The following is a 26,569-nucleotide window of genomic DNA, read 5'->3' on the forward strand; positions in this document are numbered from 1 at the left end:
CCCCACTGTAGGGAGTTTATGGTGAGATTTGCTAAATGTTGGATGCTACAAACACAAACTCGGAAAGTTCTGTGAACCTTGGGATAGGCTACAGTTCACAATGAATAGACTTGATGTTGTTTCATAGGTCTCTGATGAATCTTGTAGGTGAGCTATGAATCTTATTTTACATTTCTGAATTTCATCTGTACCATACATTCAGTACATAAACAGATTCCTCCTCTCTACTAATAGGAATAATAACATTTACTTTCCTTTCAGAAATGTAGTAACAATTTCACTATTTTAATGGACATGGTTGCAACTGTTAGATAAATGTTACATGCACTTTTTTAAAACTTCAGTTGTGTATTTAAATCCAAATAAATTAATTTTAATAAATCTGCCGCATTTTAGAAATAGATAAAAATAAATTGAGACATATACTGGCATATTTTTATATATGTATTATAGAACTTCTGAAAATGTATTGTCATTGGATTGTCATGGGAAAATAATTGTCCTTTTTCTGATCCCACTGGATGATCCATCAGCAGAAAAATCTTTCTAGATTTAATATAATCAACTGTCTTATAGAGGCCTATAAAAATTTACATTTAAAATTAAATGGAGAAGGGGATGTCTAAAATAAATTGCAAAAATGACAATGTATTAATTATGGGTTCAGTTCAGCAATTATCCAAAATGCTTTGAATGGTAAGGCCCAAAATTGTTGAGTTTGTCAACACTTTCTAATAAAAGTCAAAATCCCTCTTTGCTAGGTTTCATGCATGTCTTTTCCCCCATTTAATCCAAATTAATTCTGAATTTTGCTCAGAGAAGATGCACTGTTTGTCAATATTTTACTTTTCTGCAATGTTACTAATGCAATTAAAATGTTTTTGAACATTCCATAAGTTCATAGCAGTTCAGTATGGATTGTGAAAGGGACAGCTTGCAAAGAGGAAAACAAAATACTAATCGGTCCTTCTTGCATAATATAAAAATCAAAAGTTGCAATTTACCTGATAAGACACCTTTTCTTCTTCCCCCATTCACTTGAACTTCTAAACAGGCAACTTCACGAGACTGTATAAGATTTGTTATTTTAAAAAATGTAATAATAAAAGATGTTGTATAGGGCAAAGTTACATTTTTATACTTCTATCCCATGAGTCTGTTATGCAGAATGACATGAAATTTAAATGGTACATAAGACATCAGGCCCTAAGCACTGAATTTATTTATAAGCACTGTGCTAACAATATGCACGAATGAAGCATATGAAGGAATAATTAAGCATGGCATTTTGATTTCTTTAAAAACCTTTTTCGTTTCTACTCTCTAGTCAATATCCATTTGTTTCCAGGTTGCAAGATATGCTTCAGGCTTGGTTTTTCTAAGTTTAGTATTTAAATTTACAAGTATTTGAGTAAATCCTTTCAGAGTAATAAGCAGCCCTAGTAGGTGTGAGAGGCTAGCATAGCCTTGTTTCTCCTTCCCCCAGGCCGTGAAACTAGGATCAGATACTACAACAACTAAAAGTGTGTCCAGGTCATCTGCTTGTTTTCTGTCTTCCAAAGTGCCCGCATGTCTTGGAAATAATAGAGACAGAAGGAGATTCCTGGATTTTATACTTTCAGAAGGTGGGGGGGGGGCTCAACTTGTAAATCATTTTTCAATTATCCATTTTAATCACTCAGTCAGCCAGATGATCAGATTGGATTTGGCATTTTTGTCTACCTATTGAGTTCTTACCAAACACCTGTGATAGGCAAATCTGGATATTTGACGGTATTATAGATATCACCGCAGGATGGAAGCAGTTCCAAGTAGCCGCCTTCTGCAATTGACTAATGACAAATTTGTCAATGCCTATGGTGTTCAAGTGGTGCTCCAGTTGTTTTGGGATTGCACCCAAGGCGCCTATTACTATTGATACTACCCTTGCTTGCATTTGTCATAGTCGTTCTATTTCTATTTGTAGGTCTTTGTATTTTGTTATCTTCTCTTCTCTTCTGCTGTCTCCAGGCATTGCCACATCCACTATCCAGACTTTTTTATCTTTCTTATCGACAACTGTTAATTCCAGGTATAATGTGGCAGGTGCCTGTCTGGATTCTGAAGTCCCAGAGCAACAAGCACCTGCCACATGACACCCCAGACTTAACAGTTGTCGATAAGAAAGACAAAAAAGTATTATTATCATTATTATTATCTCTTTTATTCATTAAACATGAAACTCAGTCAACTGAACATTTAAAATGTATTATTATTATTATTATTATTATTATTATTATTATTATTATTATTATCTAGATTTTTTATCCCTTATTATTACTTTATAGGTAACTCAAAGTGGTGCACATACATAATACTCCTTCTACATCCTGCCATATTCCCCACAACAACCCTGTGAGTTGGCTGGGCTGAGAGAGAATGTCTGGCCCATTCCAGTCAGACTGATTCATCTTATTTTTTTTATGTTAGTTTCTTTTTTACTGTTGTGTGCATGCTTTGCTCCCTGCCTTTTACTGTTTACCATTTTGCTTGATAAATTTGGAGAAGTACAATTTTATATTCTAGTTCTAATTCAGCTAATCACACCAAATACAGAATTTAGGATCTTTTTTCATTGTGACACTATTATCTTTTATATGGGGGCTGTTGTTATTTCCAGCATCATTCCTTCTGAATAAAAGATTGTATAACCACACGTGGCAACACATTGCTCAATTTTCCAGCTAGCTATTATCTTTTGAGCAATAGAAAAAAAATGTTCATCCAGGCCTTGTAGTACAATTTCTTGCCCTAACCTATTTAAGCCATAGAACAGGCTATCCTAAGCAAATATTTATACACTAACAATGTATTTTTTATAATGTACATATCAATAGAATATGTTGGGAGGCAAAGCTTGATATGAGTGCAATTTCTTGATAGCACTCTTCTTACCAATATAAAAAAAATAATAATAATTCAATACAAAGCCCTCAGATTGGGGAAGATCTGATATATGACTCTTCTAGCCCAGGCTTGTTCCAAGACAAGTGTTTCAGTAAATTGTCCAAGTGAACAATTTCTACCCAATCACCCAGAGGAATGTTAAGATGGGCAGCAGCTGAGCATCCTCAGTTTAAGATGCTTCCCTTCACCAGCTATTCAATTCAAAAGCTAGAGTAAAATAGCAAAATTACCACTAAGACTCCATTGGTATGAATTTTTTCTGGAACATCAGGGCTGAAAAGGAAAAAAAATATACATTATTTCAATCGATGTTTTAACAAGCAGGGACAATATTCCTTCTGACATGCTTGTAATCTTCCATGCGTCAACTCCATAACTTGACTGCTCAGACTAGATATTCATTGGACTTCATGAGGAGGAACATGGTCTTACTGTCTCCATCAAGGAGTATTTGGGCTTAGCTCAAAAGCCCTTTATATGGTATTCTTTCCAGAAAAAGTGGAAGCAGGTTGGAAGGGATGCTAGAACTACTATGATCACTGAAGAAAATGACACTCTTCTATTATTGCCAGATGAGTTAAATCTGGATGCATATTGACAGTAGTATCTAGTAGGCAAGGTCTAAAGCAAGCTGTCTATGCTAGCAATTCCCTTTTATGGTTCACCTTACAGTTTTTGCTCTTACCTGCTCTCCATTGTGAATTCAACTTCTAGTTCCTCCTTGCCCTGAAAATATAAAATAAATACAATGTTTCATATTTGTATACATTTCTGCACATTCCTTTAGGAACAAGCCCTTTTAATGCTTAAATAAGGTTCCTTTGCAGAAACATACAATGCAACCAGGTCCTTTCCTCACCAGTACCACTGCCTCCAATACCCACAAATTAAATATAGATGGCTAATTCAGGGAAACCAATATAACTGAACAAGGTAATGCTTTGTCTCTTATGTACAATATTTACGGAATATTTTTTACAGATAGAGTGATCTATATACCTGGAAGCAGAAAGGTAAAATATTTCTTGAAACCACAGTGATGTTACAGACATCACAGCAAATCAAATAAAAACATCCAATTTGCACATCATTTGTATCATTTGCACAAAGATATTGTTGCGCACATGTTATTACTTATCTCATCTGTGTGTCTATGCTCCTCATAAAGGATTTGCCACCCAAAATGAAAAAAGAAATGGAAATGAATGGAGAAAATGAGTTTATTATTAATCTGTCTTAATTTAAAGGCTATTCATGTGGCTATCACTTTGTGACGTTGGTGTCCATATGCCTGATTTGCCTAAAACATCTCAACTCCAGACCAAAATATTTAAAGGAGAATGGACACCACTCGCATTAGTGATAATGTGGACAAAAATTTCCTGAGTTTTTCTTCTATTAGAGAAAATCCTGCATTTGTTTTCTACCAGTCCTTATTTAGACCGCTGTAAAAAGTATTTGATGTATGTGTTATTTGTAATTGATTAGGAGTTAAATATGATGTTACTGGTTTTATTTGAATGTCTTGCTTCTCATTGTTCCATCACCTGTCTGATGACCTGTAGCTACCCTGACTTCCCATGCTTCTATTAAATCCCAGGGAAAACCCATGTGGGCTTTTCAGTAATGGTTTTAACTGTCATCACTAAAGAGAAGTTCTGCCCTTGAAAAATTGAGAATCTTTCCTACATTGGACAAATTCAAAGACTTTTTAGCCCACAAAAAAATAATAATCCAAAAAACTATTTGCTGACTAACTATAGCTCATAAATTACATATTTGATATGAAAAATACTATCTTATGCAGACTAAACATCCACTTTTAATATGGCTCCACATTAGCAGAGTGAGAATGTTATGAAAATCCAGAGAAACGTTTCTTTTCCATCAAGTGGAAGAAGCAGGTTTGTTAAGTTTAGCAGTCACCTTTGGATTCAGCTGAAAGCTCAGGGGAACCGTTTCTCCAAGTTGGATTTTAGATACATCAAACATAACAGTCAGGAGGTGGTCATCTTCTGTAATTTTGTCTTCATCATAGACTTTAAATTCTAAAATATTCTGGAGAAAGAACAACAAAAAGAACTTCAGAATTCTATCCATGACTTAGGCTAGCATCCTGCCTCAGCCTATTTTTCTCCTTTGATGTTTCATTTGTTGTTAGGCAACAAAAGAGTGGACATTACTTTGCAAAAATAATGGAGCAATTATACTGTATGTACTAACAGCACAATGGCAATAACACTTGGTAATTATTGCTCTTAGTACTTAGCGTTAGCTTAGTACTTAGCAATAGCACTGAGACTTTGGAAAACTGCAAAGAAGAGCAACTAAGATGATTAAAGGCCTGGAGAATATTTGCAGGAATTGAGTATGGCTAGTCTAGAGAAAAGAAGGACTAGTGGTGACACGATAGCAGTATTCCTGTATTTGAGTGGCCTCTACAAAGAAGATGGGATCAATTTATTTTACAAAGCACCAGAAGGCAAGACAAGAAACAATGAATGGAAACTAAGGAGAGAAGCAACCTGGAATTAAGGAAAAACTTTTGGCAGTGGTTTACTCTCCAAACTTGTTTCAATTTAGTTTCTGAACATTTCGTTACCAGACTAGGTAATATCATCATCAGGATTTTCTTGTCTTATTCTCCTTAGTTTATAAATGATTAGTCATTTGAATGTCTGGATTCTTATGTATAATGACCAATCAATAAGAGAACCAATTAGTTGCTCAGAATTTAAATATAATTCCAAACAAACAACTAATCACATGACCAACTGACCACACTGGCACACAAGACATTTATAAGCGAAAGAGAATAAGACAAAAGAATCCTGCTGATGATGTTACCTAGACTGGTAACGAAACGTTCAGAAACTAAATTGAAACAAGCTTGGAGAGCAAACCATTGTTAAAATCTAAAACCCGAGCAACAAGTATTTTCTATTATTTTAAGGAAAAACTTCATAACAGTGAGAACAATTAACCAATGGAACAGCTTGCCTTCAGAAGTTGTAGGTGCTTCATCACTGGAGATTTTTAAGAAATCACTGGACAGCCATCTGTCTGGAATGGTATAGGGTCTCTTGTTTTAGCAGGGGGTTGGACTAGAAGACCTCCAAGGTCTCTACCAGCTCTATTTTGATTGATTGATTTACTGCTTCATAGTCTTTACAGCCCTCTCTAAGCGGTTTACAGTATATAGCCCCCAACAATCTGGGTCCTCATTTTACCGACCTCAAACCAATGGAAAGCTTAATCAACCTTAAGCCAGTCAGAATTGAACTCCTGGCAGCGAGCAGTAAGTTAGCTTGCAATACTGCATTCTAACCACTGCGCAACCATGGCTCCTGTAGGTGACTTTGTTTGTTTTTATTTCTAACTGCAGATCTGACTACATAAATATTTATCGTTATTGTTTCTACAATCCATCAAACAATAATAGCTTTCCACATAACAGGATTTGCTTGCCAATAAAATGACAAGATGTGAGTTATTGTAGGAACTTAGCCCAGTACTATTGCATATACTGCAGTGTAGTCATGGAAAAGTTCTATTTTATTAACATGAAATTAAATATGGAAATCCCTATGGATTTGTAGCGCTTTCCATGAAACTTTTTAAAAATACAAAAGGAGCAAGATTTTGTTCGTTTGTTTGTTTTCTGCCCAATTCCCAGTTACTCCAGAACTGCTATTCATCCAGGGAACAAGCATTTCTTATGTTATGAGGAGAAGTTAGGCCTACTCTGCCTTGAGGGGTTTTTTCCCAGCTGTCTTGGTCTCTGTAGATTTGCATAGAGAACTCTCTCACTGTGTCTCTTAGTGGAGTAAAGCGGTTGTGCCTGAACAGACATGTGGAGCGAATAGAGAAAATTTTGCAAGTCGATGCACCATACAGTTTGGGTATTTTCAAATGCTGTTTGAAATGCTTGAAAAATGAGTGAAAGAGGCATCAGGTGTGTGTTTCATTGTTGTTTGTTGTGAGGAAAAAAGGGAAACAAAATGGCAAATTTCCACTATTGCATTGTCTCTTGCCTGAGGTCTGATTCTTGAATACCTTGGTAATTCATCTCTTGTTGAATGGATTGATTCACAGTCCTTTTGTTTGTTTGCTCTAGTTTTATGGTTACTTGAAGTGACTGTTGAACAGCAAGCAAAACTTGAAATATTGAGAGATATTGTTCTATAAGTACGCAATCAGGCATGAATTTTTCAAAACTAGTCTCATTGCATAGTTTTAGCCTCTCTACATTATTATTTGTATATTCAGTATAAAAGGGATTCCCCCAAAAACATCTGGGAATTTCCTCATAGAAATTGGGCCTTTAATGGCATCTGATTGGAGAGGAGAGGGAGGTAAAAAAAATCAATATGACAGCCATGGTCACATGATCAAAGCCCAGCCCTTTATTAAATGTGTCAGAGATAAAAGGGGGCAGGGTTTCAATTGCACATCTTGATTTCATTCCCCCACCCAAACAAGGACAGCCTGTCACACTTGGTACCTTCTAAATATGTTAGAACACAGCTCCAAGAATTTCCTTACCTTTACTTTGTTCTGAATTCTGAAGTGAAAAGTTTCATTCCACACAGGATCCTTAGAATCTTTGATGGTCTGTGTCTTCATCCTTTTCACTGAAGCGGTAGGTAAGTATAAACTCACATAGCAGTCAGACTGGGTTACTGTACCAAAAGACATGGAATTTTACTAATAATGTAGCAATGTGTGATGATTATATACAAAGTTATATCAGTTTCTCAATATGTAAAGTTATTTAGTCACGTCAGTTGACCCAATCGTAGATCCAAATAGAGGATAGCAGGAGAAAAAGGGTTTGGGGTCAGAAGAGACAGGACAAACATGGCTAGTCCATGATATGTGGATTTAAAATACATTATTAGTAGATTGCAGAACAATAATTATGCAGTTCCTTGGGGTAATGAACCAATCTAGAATAGAAACATACTCTAACTGGACATTTTCATAGTGGATTCATGATCCAAAATATATAGGAACACGATTCAGGATTTCCAAATTTCTTTGTTCATATAAGTACAACTTGCATGTGTATTTTTATTTTGTTTTGTTTTGTTTCAATGCCATGCCTATTCCCAAAGGCCCTGGATAGCTAACAAACATCACAAAGCAACCCCTCTCAAATAAATCCACCCAGAAAATAAATCAAATATAATATCAAAATTATACAAAAAGAAAGAAGTATAAACAGGGAAGCTACTGTCCACCAGGGGGAGTAGTAAAACTCTTCTTTCAGGCCTAACCACACAAGCAAAGTTATACTACTCTATTTATCCTTTGAGTGACATCTTTCAAAATTGGGCCAATTTTATGCTTTGGCTAGTTTACAGTAAGTTGTTGTGAGATAAATGGCTGGATTTGGCTTTGTAATTAAGCAAATGCCTACTTCTATCCTCATGACTAATTTTGCCTTAAAATTAATCAGAGAAGAAGACACATAAATTAGTAAAGTTGTCCATGTACCTAGCTCTTATTTCTGGAACAATAACAAAAAAAAGGATTCTTGAGCTAAGAATCTTCAACGCTTATAAATTAAAGCACAACTCATTGTGAATACAAGAGACCAGATGCCTAAGCTAGCTCTTGTGTTTTCAAACAAGAATGTTTGCATACAGTCTTCTTGGATAGAACAAAATAAAATAGATATTAAGGATAGGGACTCAACATTTTTAATACTGACCATGCGACTTCTGGTGGCTCCGCGTTCCCCGAATGGATGCTCCTTTAGGAGCTCCAGCCCCGTGATTCTGTTTGCCACTAGAACAGCAAAAATCAGCTGTTCTAGCGGCTCGAAACTCTCCCCCAGGGAAAAAGGGGGAGACAAGAGCAGAAGGGTCTGGGTAGAGCTCCCCTAGACCCCCAGGCGCTTTTTTTAAGCCTGGGGTTTGCAGGGTGAGAGCTCCCTGAAAGCCCTTCAGTGCTCCGGATCCGGGACGATTCTGCTCTATGCAGAACAAGGGGTCGCGACCACACCAGCAGTGCAATTTTAAGGACTATGAGAAAATTCGAATTTGGATGCTGGCAGAGCAAATCAGGATAACAGAAAATGCAAGTATTAAACTTTAACTCCGTTTAAAAGAAAAAGGAAAAAAGATGGTGCTTAAGGGCATTTAAAACATTTAAAAAGTGAAAGTGATCATTAAAGCTGCAACATTGTAAAAGCTACCGGATTACGTGGCAAGAAAAAGATTTAAAGTGCTAGTGAAATGAAAAAGACTATGGTATTGACCTCAACTATTTTATACTTCTAAATTGTGTGAAAAACTATTGGATTTATTGACCTGATAGCTGAATAAACTTAAACTGGGAATTGAAATATGGCTGACAACAAGGATGGAGGATTATTACTATATGAGCCAGCAAATTCACAAGTTGTGACTGTAGAGGTTTTACAAGAACTTTTAAATTTCTATACTTCTGCTATACTGGAATCAATTGAAAGGACTATTCAAAATTATAATCTGGAGAACAAAAATGATTTGCTGGCTGGAAAAGAGCAAGAAAATCAAACTAATTTGTCTTTGGAGCAGGGAAAAGAGGCTGTCAGGAACACGATGGAAGTTACCACATTGAAAACAGAGGTTTTGGCAGAGGATTCTATGCAGTTAACTGAAAAGCAGCAAATAGACTCTTTCCTGCAGACTGATAAACTTTATCGTGACAATTCTTGGTTTTATAGACAGAATCAATTTTTAAGGGAGGAAGTGACTGATTATAGCAGGAAGAGTAGAAATGGAGCTTTCAAAATGAAGGAGATAACTTTAAGGAGAGAGCGATTTTCAAAGATGCATCAGTCTCAAATCTACATTCAAAAATTTTTGAAAATAAAAGCAGGGGGAGGAGCAATGTTGAAGGAGAGAGTATTATTGAAGAAGAAGGATTGGAAAAAATATAGAAAGAAAGGAAGAATTGAAGATTAATATCTTTTGGGGAGGATTTTAATAATAAATCTGAAAAGTCTATTGAAATTAGCACTTTTTTTAAGTTTAAGTAAAAATGTTTAACTAAAAATGGATAGCTTTTTTAAAAAATGACTGTGGTATTATAATGGTTAACTTTAAAGTTAATGGATAGTTTTCTGAAAGTTTTGAAATTGATATTTTGAAGAATGAATTTAAGACTTAGAAATAACTAAACTCAATGGATTAATAGTATCTTTAAGGTTATATTCTGAAGAATATTTTATTGAAGTATTTTTTTGAGAGAAAGAAAAAAGAAAAAAAAGAACTTAATGAAGTACTAAAATGGTTAATTTAAAATTGAATGGATGCAAAATAATATCTTCTTTTTTTTCTTTTTCTTAAAGAGATATGCTTTAAAGAAAGTTTTAAAATGTTTAAATTAGAATTTTAAAAGGGGAGGCTGATGAACAATTTTTAAAAAGAGGAGTTAAAGAGGGTGAGGGAGTTTTGAATCTTGTAGCAAGTTAGTATATTTTAGCTTATGTTTAGTTTAATGCTATACCCTGTTTTTGCTCTGGGAAGTTGGGGGTGGGGGTGGGGAGGGGGGATAGAAGGTTGTGTGGGGATAAAATGGTGGTCTAATTTTTAATGTAATTAAAAGATAGATTAAGGTATTAATAGAGAAGTAAGAAAAATGGGGGAAATGTTATAATAAAGGGAATGACAATATTAAGATATGATAAATATTGGAGGAGTAAAAAGAAGATTTAAAAGATGTACTCAGAAGATATAATGATTGATTATGTATTGTTTGTTTATTTATAAAATAAAAAACTTTTTTTTATAAAAAACATATTTAATACTCAGCACGATAAACTTAATATTTGTAAGGTTGAAGAGCTATTTTAAAATATATATAACAAGTAGAAATTTGATGGAGAAACAACTTGCATGGAAATACAAAATGGACCCTAGTTTTCTCAGACTTTATACAATATACAAAAGACAGAGCTTTTTCCCATATGTAGGTAGGGATTGTTCATATCCCCTATAGTAAGATATTCTTTCATGCACATAAATTACCACCACAACCTTAGGATCGTTCTTGGGCAATAGAATGCACAAGGCTGAGTGGCTTATACTGGTTCACAGACATTTAACTACGACTATTAAACAAGGTGCTAATTATCACTCCTACTGGCAAGGCTGGGGCTTAATTGTGCTGCATAACCGGAAACACAAAAGCTAAAACATTCAGGTGACAAACCTTTTGTCATACGTCATGTTTCAACAGCAATACACTTGCTCCATAATAGCTCTATTTTCTTAGAGGGACCGTGGTGGAATCTGACACCGAGTGTGTTGAAAAGAATGAAACTGAATAGGCCTTGAGTCCTTTGTGGGGAGCAAGCGGCTAAAGGGAGACCCACCCTAAATTTTGCAGTATTTATCTAGTACTTGTGCAGTGTGTGCTTCAGTCTGGCAAGACTCCTCTCTCTAGATGACCATCAAAAAGATATACTGATCTGATCAGTTCATCATGCCCTTTCTGGTTCCTTGCACCTGACATGGACATTTTTTAAAAATGGAGTAATCATACTAATTTGAATTAGGATTTTTAATACATCATGGAATTCCACATGCTGGCATGCTGATTATGAGGCTCTTTTGCTTTCACCCATTTTATATTAAACCAACAAAGAAATTAAACTTGCTCTGATTTCCCTGAAAAGCCATATCTACTTGGTGACATGCTAAAAACATTCTAACATAATTTGTTTCACCATGAAAAACTCAACCTGACATTCTAGAATTAGCTGAATTTGAAGCATGAGTGCCAATTTCTATCTACTCCAGAAGATTTATATGGAGAGCTATTACTAAGTTATTTCTTAACATGAGAAATCTTACTGCATGTCTAATCTTTCATCCATTGGTCATCCCTTCATGAATGTGACTAAGCATGAACTTGGTTAGAGATAAAAAACTTGGAAAGGAATCTAGAAGCAGTGGATACATCACTCATAGGCAAGCAATAACCCTGTTGAAGGACTGATACCCAGAGGAAGGAAAATTTTAGTGGGAAGAAAAAGTTCTGATAGTCTCAAGTCACAGAACACTACATTCACTTCCCTGAACTCTTGAAGATGTTATATAATTCTAGAAAATAATAAAAATTATGACTCTTCAGAATGTTTGAATGGGTCATCAGCTTATGGATATATCAGCCTAAACAGTAGAAGTGAAATCCAATATAAAATCCATGAATCAGCCACAATATCTGTGTGTATATATGATGGATGTTCTATCCACAAATCAAATGTGAGTAGTTTCAGAAGCGAGGTTCAACAGATTGATAGGGAGGAAAAGTATGTCAAAGGGATAAGGACAATATTTATTTATTTATTTGCTTTTATCAAATTTAGGCACTTTCCATTTCACTACCAAATGACTCTTGTTTGGTTGGGGAAAGGGTCCTATGATATTTCCAACATACCTAGAAAAAATAAGGTGCACCATATTGCCAAACAGACCTATAGGTTAAGATCTAGATTTAAAAGGCAGGTGCGAAAGCAAACTGGTTTTGCCATATCCTGAAAAGAAAGGTGGGAGGAATGAAAAAATCAAATAATCTTCTGAGGTGGAATATGAGTACATTCATTCTCACTTTTCAACCATGTTAATAATCAATCCTGTTGAGATCCTGCAAGCACAACCTGTCCATCCATCTGCCTCCACAGCTCATTTTAATATTGTGTCATCTCTGTTTCCTAATTATGTGTCACTCCTTAATAAGTCTGATCACATGAAATTCTCTGTTTCCTCACCACCCAGGCTTAGAGTTGCAGTGGTGAACTAAAGTATGTAGGCCAAGAATCAGAAGAAGCACATGTATTATGCTAATCTCTAATAGTAGAATTCAGTTACCATCAGGGAAGTATAATTGTTGCAATCACTAAGCTCTCAGGGATCTGCCAAATGTCTTGAACCAGTAGGAACAAATGCATTTTAGAGGATGTCCTAAGCACAAAATGGTTTTCAGATAAGTGTTCATTCTTTCACAAAATATACACCACAGCATCCTCATTCTACAGATGAAGTTTTAAGAAACTTTCCCAAGAACCAATGTGTATCTCCAATGAAAAATTGGGGGAGAAAAGAAAGGACACAGGTGTTTTTAAGTTTCAAAAAGGAAATAAGTAGGTAGGGCAATAAAAGAAGAATCCATGTGCCTATTGTAGCCTACAAGAGCCACAATGGAGCCTCGGGATTAAAATCTCAAACTACTGTATTTCTATCTTTTCTAACAAAAAGTCAACAGAATACCAAGACTATCTATTTCAGAATAACTGTAAATGTATGGTTTTGAAAGGAATTTAATTGTATGAAGCACATAAAACTAGGACTTAGGTAAAACCTATCCCAAGCAAAGCATCTGGAGAAGGCAGATCTTTTGTCCTAATGATTGAAGAGAACTATAATAAATTCAATTCAATACACTTATGGTTGTGGCCAGTATTGTAACCAGCATGATGATGTTACAGTGTGCCTTCAGAAGAAGCTGGTTTCTGACTATCATTAAATCCAGAGAGTGCAGTCTTCAAGCTTGTGTGGGTTTTTTTTAAATCATATGTTTTGTCAACTGGGTGGCAGGAAACTTGTTGTTGCAGTTTTTAAATAACTAGGAAACAGAACTTCCCTTTGAAGTACTTCAAACCAACTTGAGTTAAGTCTGAAGATCGCAATAGCATTAGTATTTAGGCATATATACCGCCACATAGCAATTTTCAGCACTTTCTAGCTGGTTTGCAATGTAGAAGCATTATTTGCATATTGCCCTCAATCATCTGGGTCCTCATTTTACTGACTTCAGAAGGATGGAAGGCTGAGTCAACCTTGAACCAGTCAGAATCGAACTCCTGGCTATGGACAGAGTTTGCCTGTGATACTGCACTTTAACCATTGTGCCATCAGGGCTCCTATGGATTACCTGCCACCGCATTAAGCCTACTTTGGTGAACTTCATTTCCATATCCTGACCAAAGAAATACATTTGCTATGTAACCAAAATGCCCCCCTCCATTTCTGTACCCAGGTTCTTTTCTTGTCCAATTAAAACTTGTAAAATTCATTACTCCTTTTCATTCCAATTCTAACATTATTCTATCACAACATAAAGATGCAACTTGTTACGTGTTTGTGCAATGGAAGCAAACTTATTTTTCATTCATTGTTTATTCATGAGAAAGGAAGATAGGTAGGGACAAGTAGATAGGATGTAGGGAGGAATATTTTTTCCTCCTGAATTGAGGAGCAGGAAATGATCAAGATCATCTTACATAATTTATGTAAATAATAGATGAATCCAATCAATCTTGTAACTTCCAACTACCACAGGAATTGAAAAGTATCATTCCCCAAGTAGAATCACAAGGTATCACTTCTAAGGTAAGCAAAGAAATGGTAAGTCTTAGAACTTACCATTCTAAGACTTACTTAGTCTTAGAAATGGCTTAGTGATTGATCAAAGACAACCTATGGATTATCAATCTACTGTAGGAAGCAAAATACTGATTGTGTCCTTCAAACACTTGCATTGCACCCCCACTTTCCATCCCAACATGATCTCAATAGCCCCCTTCTTCCAGAGCTCATCCACGGACTTCCAGTGCCCATCTCCTCACTAGCCCTATCTTGCCACTAGGCATCCAAGTCCCTTCCTCATCCTTTCTTCATCAACTCCACAGTTAAGCAATTTCAAATTTTATCAGAAGGGCAGGGATATGCCCCTCCATGTTGTGGATTTAGAAAGAGCAATCACACAACTGTGGCTATCCATGGCTGTGTGGTGGCACGGCTACTCTGAAACAGATACAACTTTGCCAAATTTCAGTCCCAAGGGAGTAATGGGTTCTGGATTTTAGACCCATTTTTTAAGTCAGTTCAATCAGCTAATGGTCAGTGTGATGGCTGGGATCAGTATGATTTTCACAAATACTGTGAATTTTAAAAGGCTTAGAGAAGCATAACTTCTGTCACATAATGATCAAATGGTTGACATTATAATAAGAGCCTCCCAGGATGGATCCATTGCAAGAAAAATAGCCTACTATTCAAAATGCAACCTATATTTTAAATTCCAAATGCAATTTCAATACTTTCATCATGGAATGCTCCTTTGGCTGGCCAAACCAGTTCACAAATAATTCCTGTTGTCTGGAAGTTGCCTTTTGTTCTTTTTACCTTAAACATTTCCATGTTTAGGATACTTGCACCTTTTTTTTTTTAAGGAAAGGCACATCCTTCATATTTATAGCTATAATTTTTGATGGGATTAGGCATTCCATTTTTTTCTAAAACTCAGAGGAGTTACTGTTGATCACATGTTTGCTGCATTACACAGGCCACAACTTGTAATTGATTGTAATCAAGAGTCATTTGCTTCAACAGATTCTATTGAAATCTGCATTTTTTTAAAAAAATTAAAAGTAACTTGTTTGCAAAGAACAGCAGTATCATTAAGCCAGAGGGTAACTATGTGCGGTGATAGGTTGTTGAATAGAATATATCATTTCTCAATCCAATTGCAAAGACTAGCTGAAAAGGATCAAGGTAGACTGGGACAAATAATTACAGATTGTAATTTCCCAAGACATCCATGTCTGTGCAAAGGATTTCAAGGAGAATAATTTTGCATAAGCAAAATTTCAAGGAGAATAATTTTGCATAAGCAAAATGACTCTTTTCAAAGCAACTGAGGCAACTGTGACCCTGGAAAGTCTTGAGACTGCTGATTAAATAATGAGATTTCCATCTATGGAAGTGTGTGCATATTCATTTAGACAAGCCACAGGAAACCAACAAGAACAACAAGAAATCCAGGAAGCCTTCCAAACATGTAACTTTCTCAAAACTTTAAGTAGGGTTGCTTTTGCAAAGTGACTTTTGGGGTGATTTGGGCAGCCCCAGCATGTCCTGGTTAATATAGGACAGGTCTCTTTTGAAGCAGCTATCAACAGACAGATAGCTCTTTGAAGATGTTCTCCATTTATCCGAGAACACAAGTAGTGTTCCCATGATACCAATGGTGGGATTCAAAAAATTTTACTACCGGTTTTGTGGGCGTGCTTGGTGGGCGTGGCATGGCTTGATGGGCATGGCTTGGTGGGCATGGCAGGGGAAGGACACTGTAAAATCTCCATTCCCTCCCCATTCCAGGGGAAGGATACTGTAAAATCTCCATTCCCACCCCACTCCAGGGGAAGGTTACTGCAAAATCCCCATTTTCCCCTGATCAGCTGGGACTCAGGAGGCAGAGAATACATGGGGGCGGGGCCAGTCAGAGGTGGTATATACCGGTTCTCTGAACTACTTAAAATTTCCACTACCAGTTCTCCAGAACTGGTCAGAACCTGCTGAATACCACCTCTGCATGACACCATTAACTATGATTTTTTCCCCTTTTTTAAAAATATAAACAGTCAAGGAACTATCAATGGAGACAAACAAGCTAACAGTAAACAACCTAATCAAGGAACCCTCAAGAACTTTCCACCAATACTGACAGGGCAAGCCACTAGTATATAAAAATAAGAGCAAACCAGAATCCCTCTAGCACTGATGATGTTACCTAGTATGGTAATAAAATTTCAAGAAAACCACCAAGCTCAGAGAGCACCAAGAACCCCACAGTCTTTTTGCATATACTCTTATGAATTGCCTCTGCCATGTGCATCATTCCAAATGTACTTTATCTATGCAGCCCCTCCAGAAGGCTTGTTCCTTAACTAAGATTAATTGAACCAATTAGTCAATCCAGTTTTCTAGTTTTGCATGTCACACGGAACCATGGGTATATCACACAATCTGGGTTATCACAAGGCTTGAGGTAAATTATGGAGAGCAGTTTAGCAATTGGTAAGTCAATCAAAGGAGCCTCAAAGCACGTTAAGAAAAGAATGGCGGGGGCTTCAAATTGCTCACCCAAACATTCACATTTACTTGGGTTACCTTGTTAACCTACCTTCCAATTAATATTAAATTATAACTATGGGTGAGTTTGCCTCTCTATAAATTAGCCTAAGTATTATTTATAGATGAGTTTATAAATTTGCAAGCATGAATGTTAAAGAACACTCGTGACCTCCTTTTGGAAGGAGAAGGCAAACTTGACATTCTGGTCAGCTCTCTCTTTTTTTTTCACACATATTAGGCAACATTTTGTGTTACTGAACACACAAATCTTTTAGGAAGTGGTAGTGGGGGGTCGTTGTATGTGCCAAAAAAAGGCATTATGGGGATATCCCTTTAGTAAACGTTCATATTTGGAAGGGAGGCAATTTATTGTTTCCTCTTCTAGGAAAGTAGCTATTATGCTATATAATATATATTTGATACAGTATAGAATATCTTGAAACTTTGGGGAGGGGAGAGAGAGAGAGATGTGTATGTGTTTGCATGTATTTCAACAGCTGTCTTACTCAGTAAAACCACAAATATATATATATATATTTGCCAAAATGCTATCAAATGTTTAATAGAGCCAGTTGCGGCCCTTTCTTGATCGGGATTCCCTGTGCACAGTCACTCACGCCCTCGTCACCTCTCGCCTTGACTACTGCAATGCTCTCTACATGGGGCTCCCCTTGAGGGGCACCCGGAGGCTCCAGCTGGTCCAGAACGCAGCAGCGTGGGTAGTGATGGGAGCAGCATGGCGCTCCCATGTAACACCGCTCCTGCGCAAGCTGCACTGGCTCCCGGTGGTCTTCCGGGTGCGCTTCAAGGTGTTGGTTATCACCTTTAAAGCTCTCCATGGCATAGGGCCTAGCTATCTTCGAGACCGCCTGCTGCTACCGACGACCTCCCAGCGACCCGTGCGCTCCCACAGAGAGGGCCTCCTCAGGGTGCCATCAGCCAAACAATGTAGGCTGGTGACCCCCACGGGGAGAGCCTTCTCTGTGGGGGCACCTACCCTCTGGAATCAGCTGCCCCCAGAGATAAGGAGAATCCAAGACCTCAGTGCCTTCCACCGTGCCCTTAAAACCCACTTTTTCCAGCAAGCTGGGCTGGCTTAGGAAGAAATTTTTAAAAATTTTTAAATGTTTAATTGGTTTGTGGTTTTTTTAAATTTTGGGCCAAATTTATATAGATTTTAATTGTTTTTAATATTTGTATTTCATGTTTTTAATTCTGGCTGTGCACCGCCCTGAGTCCTGAGGGAGAAGGGGGGTATATAAATTGAAAAATAAATGAATAAATAAATAAATAAATAAATAAATAAATAAATAAATAAATAAATAAATGCCAAATTGAAATATGTATACAAAGATTAGACAGCTGATTCAAATATTCAGATTAGCATGATGTTTCTTCAAATGCCAATAACACCACAAAACTTATTTGGGTGGAACTAGCGCTTCTTTTAATGCAAGCCACATCCAAATCTGTTTCCACATGGAATGGTTACATACAGGAAGAAAATTATACTTAGTCGTGGAAACTTAGATTTCCATATGGATGGGTGGAGCTCTCAATGTGATTTTCACTGAATGCCCTACCTGACTGATCATGTGTTCTCATTCGTGCCTGTTTACAAACTTAGCAGAAAAAGTTTGCCTAAAAATACCTTTCCTTAGTGCTCCAAAGGTATGCATTGTTTTAGGGACTTTTCTAAATAACATGTTCACGCTTGTAAGCAACTTTCCCATAGGAAAATGTACTTCAATAAGTCCTTTAAAATGCACCCCAGGTCGGAATGTTGCCTGCCTTCTTGTTGCAATTGGTCAAGCTTTTCAGAACCAGATATCATTGATATTTTTGTTGGCTTTAGTTCAGGGGTGGGCAAATGTGGCCCTTTTACAACCTGTGGACTTCAACTCCCAGAATTCCTGAGCCAGCCAAGCTGTCTCAGGAATTCTGGGAGTGGAAGTCCACAGGTTGTAAAAGGGCCACATTTGCCCACCCCTGCTTTAGTTGATGATTTAATGGAAACCTTGATGTATTGGTATTTTCAGTGGCAGACTCACAGTTATGTCCCAAACATATACTGTAGGTGTTTACATTCCATCTTTACTTGTCTATTCAACAGTAAATCTGTTTGCTTGTTTGTTTAATTAAGGACAAATTAGCTTGTGTGCAGAAATACCATTATTCCATCCCTAGGAGATAATAACTTTATGCACATGACATGACTGAACCAGTGAGCCTCTCACCTGCTCATAATCACATGTGCCTCAGTCAAACAATTCTGAGAGCTTCCCAGATACCACAAGGTTGGCTGTGAGATCGTCACTTCCTGGATTAATGCATTTTCTTTTCTTTTCCTTTCTTGGGAGGTTGGAGGAATTTTGAAGAAAAAAATGTTTGCAGTACTGGGATTTGAATAGACATTACCACAGACAGATTTGGAAGAATTACCCATCCCTGTCTTTTTTTTTTTTTTTTTTTTGCCTTTGTCCCATGCTTTCCAAGGAACTGAAAAGTAAAGACCCAGAATATTTAGGCAAGCACTGTTTATGGAATAGCTTTAGCAATTCATGTCTGTCCTAGCAGCCACCTATTAATTTTTTAATCCCTCTTCATAGTCAGCTGGAAGAATTTCATTTAGTTGTGGTTTTGAGGTTCTGAGAGGCCCACATTTTTTGGCTTTCATAAAACATCCTATTCATTCTTTAACCAATTTAAGTATGATTAGCCATTACAATAGCTACTAGATTCTGTCAGCATGATCAGCGTGACTTATCCTAAGATTAAGCTAAGAATAAATGGGAAAAAAGCTATTAAGTGCTATTTGCTTAAGGCATTTATGGCTTTAGCATTCATTATAGTAGCATTTGTGCTAAATTGGTTCTGCGTATCTCATGAAGAACTGGTAGCATGGCACCCACGGATATTTGATGTATTTGTACGTGGCACCTGTACCTCCCCATAATATATTTAAAACAAAATTTAAGGTATTGTTCTTCGTTTACTAAATGATTTAGTAAAATAAACAGTGCATTTATTGTATACATTTTTCTCCTAATCCATTCTGTGTACATATTAGTGCTTTAGTTGACCATGTTATTTAATTATTACTTTTGGTTAAAAGTTTTGGAGGAAATTGGAAACGCTTATCCAACATCTCTCCTTGTGAATCTTAAGGTGGATTTCTTGTCCATTTCCCCCAAATCTTATAAAACAGTAAAGCCTAAAAAACTACTTTGTCCTTTACAGTTTAATGAAAAATGAAAATTTACATATCGATGAAAATGTTACCTATGATAGGCATCTACAGAAAGTCGTTAAACAAATAATATGTGGCATGATATTATTATGCTAATAATTTTACATACATACTTGCATCAGACATTGTAAAGCAATATGTGTGATGATAACATGAAATGTTCATATTAACATTATTGTCATTTATTATCAGTTAACATTTGTTTACTCGTCCAGATGTTACGTGTTAAGTGAATGGTGCCTATGATCTTCTAGTAGTTTTACTCTTTACAGTTTCTATTATTTATATATGTGTTTAAGACATTTGTTTCCAACTTTATTGTGTACATCAGAATCCATTAGGATTAGGATGCACAATAAATATTGTAAAAATAAATACTTCATAAATATTTGCTATTCATTTTTAATGATATTGACCAAACATAGAAAATAGATTGCCTCAATGGCTGAAATGTTGTGAATTTACAACATCTCATGACATATCATAATGGTATTAATCCCATCAGTTTTCAACATTTGCATACATAATCTTCATATGAGGTTTCCAAAAGTAAAAATAATCATTGGCCTAATCATGTACATTTAGCATTGAAAAAGACTGTTGATTTATCTTATACTCTATTTCAACTTCCTTGTGATCTTTTTCTTCCTTATGATTCTAACCAAAAGTTAAGTTGTGGAACTCACATAGATCTGCTTTCCGGAGGTTCTTGATTTTTATTATCTTTACTGTGAGGAGACTACAAGGAGCTGGTTCCGTCTATAGAATGAAAATAAATAGAAAATTTCAATTAATATTTAGTTTACTGTATTTATAGATAGACATAGACATGGGACATGGACACATGGTGATGGTGTTGGAGGTGGAGAGATAGAGATAGAAAGATAGGGATAGGAGAGAGAGAAAGAGATGAGAGAGAGATGATCAGTGATGAGAGAGAGCGAGATTGAGAGAGATGATGATGAGATAGCTGATATGAGAGAGAGAGAGAGAGAGAGAGAGAGAGAGAGAGAGAGAGAGATCAAACTTCTTAACCACCAATCTCTCTCAGAGTGTTGATAGAAGAATTTGTATCTGGCTGGCTACTATTCTATATATCCTTAAGCAAAAAGGCAAAAATAAAATCATATTCTCCCACCCCCAAGACAATCAATAGTCTGTTCTTCCAGACAAAGACTGTTGCTCTGAAATAGAAGACATGCAAAGGCAAAGGCAAATGGAAGTATATTACATCAGGGAATTAAATTTGAAAAATCAGTTATGAGTTCTCTATCATGGAGTACTTTCCTCTTTGTGAAATGACTCCCACAGGGGTATGGACAGTCACAAATACCCAGACTGCTGAGGATTTCCCTCTTGATCATCTATATCTTTTCTTCCAAAGAGATGAACAGTTTTCCAAATGAACCAATGAATTGCAGCCATCATCTTTTGTTACTTATGGAAACTACTTGGAGTTTGGAAAGTGCAGTCTTAGAAAAATAGATGTGGCTGACAGCTCCCCATTTAGTCTGCTCTTTAATTAAAAGAATCTGAAAATCAGGTAAAACCCGGCAGGGAGGAACCTGTGTATATTCTGGAACCTCAGGCACCAAATTGCCTTGTGCCGATACTGGTTAATTAATGCATCTGTTTGCATGGCTGTACAAGACTTTGCCAAGGGTAGGATACTCGGTCCTTTCTTGTTTGATATTTTGCAATAAAGTTGAATTGATTACATCTTTTACTTAAGCTCTAACATGCAACTGATAAGGGACTGCTCACTGGAACACATGACAACAAGGTCAAGCATATCTACCTCTAGAGAATTATCATTTCAAGTTCAACCAGATATGCGATTTTTTTTTTAAAAAAGTCCTGCGTTTGTTATTTTAAGTAGAAAAGCAGGTAGGAAGGCAGACAGGACGTGTTACTACTATTTAATTTCCTTTTGCATTTCTACCTAAAGTGGAAGATATAATCTCTACAAATATACTATGAAAAACATACAAACCAAAAACATGCAATACTAAATGAAAAATCCTCAAACAGGCAAAAATTCGCTCCACTGTTATTTCCAAGAAGCAAACATCCAGATGGAATACAAGGCTTCAAAGACATAAAATCCATGTATTTCCCTCAGGATAATGTTCTTTCAGACAATGTTACCAGTGAAATTCTGAGATCCCATCCTGGATGAAATAGTGAATCTGCAACCACAATGAATTGCAAGTATTTCAAGAAATATCCTTTTCTTTTCGGGATGAGAGAAATGTTCATTTTCTCTCTGAGAAAATGAGAATGTTCTGTTTCTTCAGAATCCCTGAAGAAGTGCTCACTGTTGAATTTTGCTTTGATTCACAACAATACTATATCGTGCAGCTGTATTCTACTATGTATAAATACAAAACTACATATAATGGGGATAGAATTATACCAAACCTTGTAGGCCCAATAGTTCTCTACAATTCAAAACTGCATAGATAGTTGTTTCCATCAACCCTACTGCTACTGCAGTACAATAATATGCCTTCCAGCCCAGATAAGGGAGTGTTATCATAAAACTGCAAAGACTTTTGTCACCCTTATTAAGTTATTTTTGTTACTTCTTTAAATTGTAGAGGTCTAATTGTGTTACTGATGGTGGTGCAGCATACATTATTGCCAGTAGTGGGTTCCTCTTACCTTTGCTACCTATTCAGAACCGGGAGTGCGTGCATGCGGTGCTTCTGCACATTATTATTACTACTACTACTACTACTACTACTACTACTACTACTACTATTATTATTATTATTATTATTATTATTATTATTATTATTATTTAATTTGTATACTGCCCTTCTCCCAGAAGGGACTCAGGGCGGTGAACAGCCAAAATTAAAAATACATACAATACAAAAGTTAAGATAATTAAAAAGAATTAAATCATTGGCTTCCCAATTTAAAACCTCCAAGTCTATAAAATTTAAAATCCCAATTAAGAACTATTTAGGCTAGGCCAGCTTGGTGGAATAAATAAGTCTTCAGGGCCTTACGGAAGGTACGAAGGTCCGGGATCAGGCGTATTCCGGGAGGTAGCTCGTTCCACAGGACAGATGCTCCCACAGAGAAGGCTCTCTCCCTGGGGGCCACCAGCCAACATTGCTTGACCAACGGCACCTTGAGGAGGCCCTCTCTGTGAGAGCGTATTGGCCGGTGGGAGGTTATCGGTAGCGGAAGGCGGTCTCGTAAATACCCTGGCCCTAAGCCATGGAGCGCTTTAAAGGTGAGAACCAACACCTTGAAGCGTACCCGGAAGACCACTGGGAGCCAGTGCAGCTCGTGCAGGAGAGGTGTTATATGGGAGCACCATGTCGCTCCCGTAATCACCCGCGCGGCCGCATTCTGGACCAGTTGGAGCCTCCGGGTGCTCCTCAAGGGGAGCCCCATGTAGAGAGTGTTGCCGTAGTCCAGGCGAGAAGTGACGAGGGCATGAGTGACTGTGCATAAGGACTGTGCTCAGAACCTTCTGGGTATGCGCAGAGCATCCGTGATGAGCCTCCCGCCACCGCCACTACCTTTCAGTACTTCCTTGTATCCTTCCTCCTTTGTGGTTTTAGAAATTACTACTTGTAATGTTAACATTATTAGCGTGTAACAGGAATGATTTGGCAGAACCCTGGACTAGATGGATCATCAGGATGACCAAAAGTACTTACATTCCTTGTTTACTTGGATAGGTTAGTCAATAAGACTAAAAATTACATGGGCAGCTTTGATCTTATAAACAGGCATTGTTTTAACCTAGCATAATTGAAGTCTCTTTTTTCAATTCAGTTAGTTCGGTGTGCAATTTTCAATTGGCATGGCAGTTAATTTTTTCTTTCCAATTTATCCCAATAATAGAATGAGGTAGTGAGTTTTACTGCACCTGAAAGATGCACGCTATGCAAGGAACCTATGGAGGTCATTCTTCCATTCTTCTGCCTTGGTTCTACCTTTCAGCATCAGCCACCTCACTCTGTCTCATGGTAGGACCAATCCTGTTATGTAACCCAATGTAATGTATATGCAAAAGATCTTGAGAGATGGGATGAAGAGATCCTGCTAGCGAATAGTCAGATAAGTAACAGCATAGTCCACAGCTGGACAATGAGTGGAACAAGACATTCAGAAGGGACCCTCCCTGGTTTCTTGGGCTGCAAAAGAGACAGCGGGAGAATTCTACTTTCAAACTTTCAAATTTACATTAATGTAGCTTTAAAATAAAGTAGAATTGGCTTATCTGGTTCTGTTTCCTGTCTGGTAAAGCTGATACCTATTCAGCAGCCTGTCCTTGCCTAGGAATGTGTCAGGCGCAAGGAACCAGATCCACAACTGTGGGCTTCAAGCTAATTACTTTATTATATTCTGACAATTATAAGGGAATCTCTCCAGACTGTCATCCTTCCCATGGGAACAAGTAGATAAGGCTCTATGGAGATTAGAGGGGATTAGTTTTGGATTCCTTGTTGCTGTGCAAGGATTCCAGACTAATTCCCTATTTGAGAACTCCCCCACTGTCTGTCTGGGTGTTTCCTAACAGAATGATTGTACCAATGTACCAATACTGCAATGTTTCCCATCTACCTTCAAATAGCCTATAGACACTCAACTTCTTTCTTGATCATCACTTTATCAAAGCTCCAAATATTCCATGAGATACGTTTACTGTGATCACCTAGAGTTGGAGGCACTAGTAAACTTTGAAAATCCTGTCACTGAAGCCATATGCAAACTCCTATTTTACTGTTAACGTGAGGATGAGCTGGAAAGACTGAGCTTTCATACATCATTGCATTGGTGTAACTTTACCTTTGAACAAACTTTTCAACTTTGTGATCTGCCAACTGGCAAAAATTCAGGATATATATATATATAATGATTTATCTGAGCCACCAATAGAGTTTTTGCCATTCAAAGTCCTTGATAAGCTACCTAAACAGTAATTGAACAGTCAAATATATCCCCCTGCTCAGTAGTTACCTTTGCTACTGGTTTGGAACTGGGAGCACACGCAAGGCGCTTCTGGGCATGTGCAGAACCTTCTGCGCATGCACAGAGCATCTGTGATGACATCTGGGTGGGTGGGCGGAGCCTCCCGCAGCCACCACTAGTGGTTTGCCTGAACTGGGGTGAACTGGTAGAAACCCACCACTGCCCCTGCCCCATGATTAAGTCAGCTTACCAAGGCCATTTTTCTGCATGGTAGTAATTCATTATTTAATTATTTTCCTATTATTCAGATTGCCCTGAATCATTTCTAAGTAGCATGAAGCAAAAAACACTTGCAAATGGCTCTTCTACATCTTTTCAGTTTGGGCTGAAAGATTTTGCCAGTATTCTGAATTTGACAGAAATATTTATGGATAAACCTTGGATTCTCCGAAAATTACATTTTATGTGCATTATGCACTTATAAGATTAGGAAATGGCATATTATAGGCTTTTATGTTAGGACTACAGAAAGAGAGTTTTGTATGAAGACGGGAGACACAGAGAAAAATAAGCTAATTAAATCAGGGTAAATGATATACCTCTGAAGCTTCAATCCCAAGTCATTGCTTCTAATTATTTTGATTAATAATGCTGAAAATATTAGTTTTACACATCAGGAACAAAATTAATTACCTAGCTTGCATTTAAAAAAAATAATAATGATGATCAAAAGCTTGTTGAACATTCCAATTCCGAGACCTTCTTTTGCCAGTAAATTTCAACAGATGTACCCATTTTTAAAAAGAGGGTTATGAGCACCAAAACATATTTGTAAAATGTCTCTCTATAACTGCTGACATGTCCATACAAAACTCCTATTTTTGATGTTTTCCTGTACAATGCAAAGTATACCCATCTACCCATCCTACTGTAAAGTTATGTTTTAGCTCTGAAAAGTAAATAAGCCTGAAAGTCTGAATCTGTTTCAGCAAACATAAACTCACCAGCATGGACCAGCTAGTTATTAGCATCAACAGAATATCCCCTCTACCATAACACTGGAGTCATAGGAGGAACCATAGACTACAGCTGGCCACAGATGAGAGCCATGTCAATATTTCAGCACAGGTACTTAATCTACATGCTAGTTGACAAATTAAGACAGCACCAGAATCCCAAGGATTTTAAAGCTTCCTTTGCTTTCAGCCAGCCAGTATCTTAGTTAGCTGAGTATGACAATTCTCACAACCTTCAATACCCAGGTGCATAAAACAAGATATATGTATCAAAATATCAGTCAACTGCTTAAAAATAAATATTCCATAAAACTGAAGATGTCAGAAAATGATGATGTATAATAGTTTAGTTAAAACTCCTAAAGAGCTAGCGATAAACTTGAGTTCAACTGGTTTTCTCAAGCATCTTACCTGTTGTTTACTTTGAAATAATCCCATTGTGTTCCTTGTCTGACAGATCCCACAACAGTTTCCCAGCAGACAGTGATGGATAAAACAAATGTGTG

General features: G+C 37.0%; 1 protein-coding gene across 1 annotated transcript in view; it reads right to left on the minus strand.

Moving 5' to 3' along the window:
- The window catches only part of LOC117665643 (cytosolic phospholipase A2 epsilon-like), a 52,592-nt gene extending 26,023 nt beyond the window's left edge, over positions 1-26,569 (minus strand). The window contains exons 1-7 of the mRNA XM_034417784.3: positions 26,475-26,569; positions 20,796-20,868; positions 7,492-7,628; positions 4,873-5,004; positions 3,632-3,672; positions 3,177-3,219; positions 1,005-1,068 (exon numbers count right to left, since the gene is read on the minus strand). Coding sequence (XP_034273675.1) covers positions 1,005-1,068; positions 3,177-3,219; positions 3,632-3,672; positions 4,873-5,004; positions 7,492-7,628; positions 20,796-20,868; positions 26,475-26,501 — 517 coding nt within the window. The 5' untranslated portion in view covers positions 26,502-26,569. The remainder of the gene's footprint in view (positions 1-1,004; positions 1,069-3,176; positions 3,220-3,631; positions 3,673-4,872; positions 5,005-7,491; positions 7,629-20,795; positions 20,869-26,474) is intronic.

The sequence above is a fragment of the Pantherophis guttatus genome, chromosome 1 (genome assembly GCF_059756535.1).
Source record: "Pantherophis guttatus breed Tessera chromosome 1, ASM5975653v1, whole genome shotgun sequence".
Taxonomy (NCBI): Eukaryota; Metazoa; Chordata; class Lepidosauria; order Squamata; family Colubridae; genus Pantherophis; species Pantherophis guttatus.